The 3,649-nt window shown below is 38.2% G+C and overlaps 1 protein-coding gene across 2 annotated transcripts in view; it reads right to left on the reverse strand.

The window, feature by feature from the left end:
* The window catches only part of centrocortin (cerebellar degeneration-related protein 2-like), an 8,887-nt gene extending 5,245 nt beyond the window's left edge, over positions 1-3,642 (reverse strand). The window contains exon 1 of one of the 2 annotated variants that reach the window (XM_018020420.2): positions 3,283-3,642. In XM_018020420.2, the coding sequence (XP_017875909.1) occupies positions 3,283-3,415 (133 nt within the window). In that variant the 5' untranslated portion in view covers positions 3,416-3,642. Of the gene's footprint in view, positions 1-669; positions 947-3,282 lie in introns of those variants that run through there. The other variant, XM_018020422.2, reaches the window with a different exon arrangement.
* Positions 3,643-3,649: the final 7 nt, after the last annotated feature.

A 3,649-nucleotide genomic window follows, 5' to 3' on the forward strand; every position in this document is an offset into this window, starting at 1 on the left:
GAGAAAATTGCATAGGACCTTTCTTGTAGAAGACGACGAGATCTACAATTCCTGTATAAAAGTTTGTCGCTAGCATTAATAGTTTACGAGTTATTAACGAAAAACGAAAAAACAGTTTTTTGCAAATTACTCGTTAACTATCGACGCTAGCAAGAAATTTTTACATGGAAATTGTAGATCTCGTCGTCCTCTAAAAAATGGTCCTATAAATGTTCCCGTAAGTCCATCCGTTTGGAAGTTATGGGCAAGAAACGAAAATTTGGAAGAAATTGAAGGGGTACCCCTTGGAAAAATCTCGGAAAAATCGAAAATTTTTTTTTGTTGTTTATTATTAGCAATGTTCTTCCGACGTCTGATTTCTTTTTAAAAAATGCGTTTCTAAAGTGCATAAACCTTTGAGATTGACTGTATAGCCAATACATCCTTAAGATTCGTATCTCGCGTGTACAGATATTGTACAAAGACCCTTATCAATATTCAAAGACATTTTAAAAAGAAATAACTTCTTTAACATTCGACCGGACTTGACAATTTTTCAATGTGTTTGAAAATAATATCTATAGAAAATAATAAAAATCGTTAGAATAATATTAAAAATCTATAAAAAATAATAAAACGTGTTTTCATTTTCAATCATTTGTAGCTCGTAGCAACATGAATTATTGATACCTTCTGGCTTCTGGAGATATGACATCTCCACAGAATAATCCCAGCATTGGAGACAGTTGTTCTGTGTCTGCGGGTCCCAGGCTACGTTCACCGTCGCACCGTTCATTTCGAATTCGTATCTTTTTTATGACTGTTCACTATATTAATCTACTCGCGACTAAGGATTTGAATCAACTATCTCTAACCCGAGAACTGATTCCAAAGAAGACGCCTGATCTTCTGTAGGACTAAGACTAAGGACACGACGGTAAGAGACTGCCGGAGCGAGCTACGAATGCCGCTGACACAAACCCGGCGAACAGCCTCTCCCTCCTTTGCCATCTCCTCCTTTTCTGCCTTTCCTCGTGCCTTCTCTCTTTCTCTCCGTTCTCTCTTTCTCGCTTTTAAACAATTCTCCTTGGGGGATGACACTCGGACGAAGAGGAGGTGGCATCTTTAGGGTAATAAATGCTCCTTCCAGTACTCTCACTACCAATACCTCTTCTTTTTCCTTTCTCCTCTCTTGCTAGTCCATACCTGGTCTCTTCGCACATGTACAATATCTTCCTACATCTGCATTACATATCACATCCAACTCGTATAATTCTACGTTTTCTCATGCGCAAATCGACCTACTTGTTTACATATGCCAATATTATGAAAATTATTGTGTTGACACTCGCCGATGGTCAATCAGTTCTACTTTCTCCTTATTCAGATGCATAAGCTGATATGCTTTAATCAGAATCGCGTGAACTGAGAATTTCTGTCTATACGTTAATATAACTTAAAACCGCAGGTAGACGTTTGTAAAAATTAAACTTAAAACCGAAAAGATAGGTAGACAAAACTTTGTTTCCCTCGCAACTAATGTCAGTACATAGGTACTCGAAGAATTACGATTGTGGATTGAAAGTTTCTTCGAAAATGGTTTTATTGAGGTACGCCCGGTAAATCCCGAACCCTAACTGTTCATCTAATCCCTGACAGTAACAGAGGGTATAAAAATGTGTAAGCTTCGCCAGATCTGTCTGTGTTGTGTTTGAAAATTTCAAGGTCCGTTAGGTGGTTGCTCGTGTCGAGTTTTGAAATAATAGATATTCCGGTAAGACCTGGACCTCACCTTGAGCCCGTCTCTTACGAAAACGATTTTACGACATGTACATCTTCTCGATTGTCACGCGGAACGTGCTAATCCTGCGTTCCGAGATAAAATTCGATCGCCGAGGCGTTAAGACTCGGGGCGAGGGGAGAGATTATGTGTCCAATAACGGTAGTCAGAGAATGCATTACGTACATACTATTCGCGATAACGGAGCATGCAGTTTCGCTTCATAGATGCCTATCTACCTATGTAGCTAGAGATAGAGATAGAGTTGGAAGTAACAGACTTTCTGACCTGGAACGGAACGTCCCGTATGCACCATGTACTTAGGTATACATACGTATTACATACGTACACATATGTACGCTATTCAAAGTTGCACTTGTTTCTATGCAGAAACTGGAGCTTGTACTGCATGCGTAGATAATACAAGTATAACAAGAGCCTCTGTAACACAACTCGCGCGGAAAATGCTTCTCATCCCCTTCTGGCTCTATTCTACTTAATAACAAGTACAACGATAAAAACTTGGACTGCTGCACGTAGCGAGGAAACTTGATATTGCAAGTAAGGGCAGAGAGTAACGTTTTATAAAAATAATCTATGTAAAAAAGATCGTAATCTATTGTTGTTAGAAAGTTTTGTTTATTTTATAACATCAGATTTTTAAAATAGCTTTAATGCAAGACTTAATGCGAGACGTTTTATCCAATTACGAAGTAGACGCAATCTGAACGAGTTGAAATTTTCTAAGAATTTTAATTAAAGTGAAACAGCCAGTTTTGTATAAATATGTTATTTCTGTCGCATGTGGTTTTGTAACAATCCAACGTAACGATGTGTTGTACACATGGGCGACGCTTTGTAGCAGATATACATCATAAATGACTAACTAAGCCACTTCCTTTCGCGCCACGTGACACTATTAAATAGGTATGCCAGGTATCTTAAAAGGAAAGAGCGAAATGCGACCGGTAATGGCACGAATCGTTTGCATAAATCACGTACTGCTACACCCTGCTTTTTCCTTTTATTGTACACGCACCAAGCCTTGTTCCCACTTCAGATTTAACAAACTGAATTTCATGAATACTCGGTCTTTACACTGAATTATTCTTACATAAATTTAGTCTCGCTTTGCATTTGATTAATTTTTTAATGATTTTAATTGTGAGATGGTACAAAAAAATCTGTAAATGGAGTCATCTCAGTTATCCAACACGAAGTAAAGTTGTTTTGTGTCAGACACAATATGGTTATTATTATCCACAAACGAGCATATCGCGCAAGTCCGGATTGATCAAAGATTGGAGAATTAATAGCAACCCGAGATAATTCGTTTATCGAGCAGAAATCCTGCCTCGAAGGAATGCGTGTATTAGCTCTACTTTAAAAATATTCAAACGTATAATAAATTATGGTGCTTATAAATCGTCGAGGATTTTCTCAACCGACTTGATTGCACAAATCTCGAACTGACGATTGCTGTTCTATTATTGAAAAGCTGTTTTTTATAAGGACATTTTTACCTTGAAGCATGTTGCGATCTGTCTCCTCGTCCGTCAGGCAGCGGATGGAGGTAGAAGGAGAAGACGACAGCAGACTCATATTTCCCTTCCTCATTTCCGAGACGTTGCTCTCGGTAAAGTATCGCGAGACCATTCACTTTAGGCTTTGGCAAATCCTCGATGGTCGACTAGGCAAATTGACTCGAACAAGTGGCTCGAGGCTCAAATCAAGCAGACGGAAGAGAGTCGTTCAAAAAACATTTTCTTTACTGAATCATTACGTTGATTTATTATGTAGAAACATTACATAAGATCATTATACTGAATTGTTAAATTGCAACTTAATGTATCATCGTTATTGAGCAATACTGCATAGGAACGTCAATTG

This window comes from Ceratina calcarata, unplaced genomic scaffold, assembly GCF_001652005.2.
Source record: "Ceratina calcarata isolate Rehan_Ccalc_2016 unplaced genomic scaffold, ASM165200v1 scaffold224.2, whole genome shotgun sequence".
NCBI lineage: Eukaryota > Metazoa > Arthropoda > Insecta > Hymenoptera > Apidae > Ceratina > Ceratina calcarata.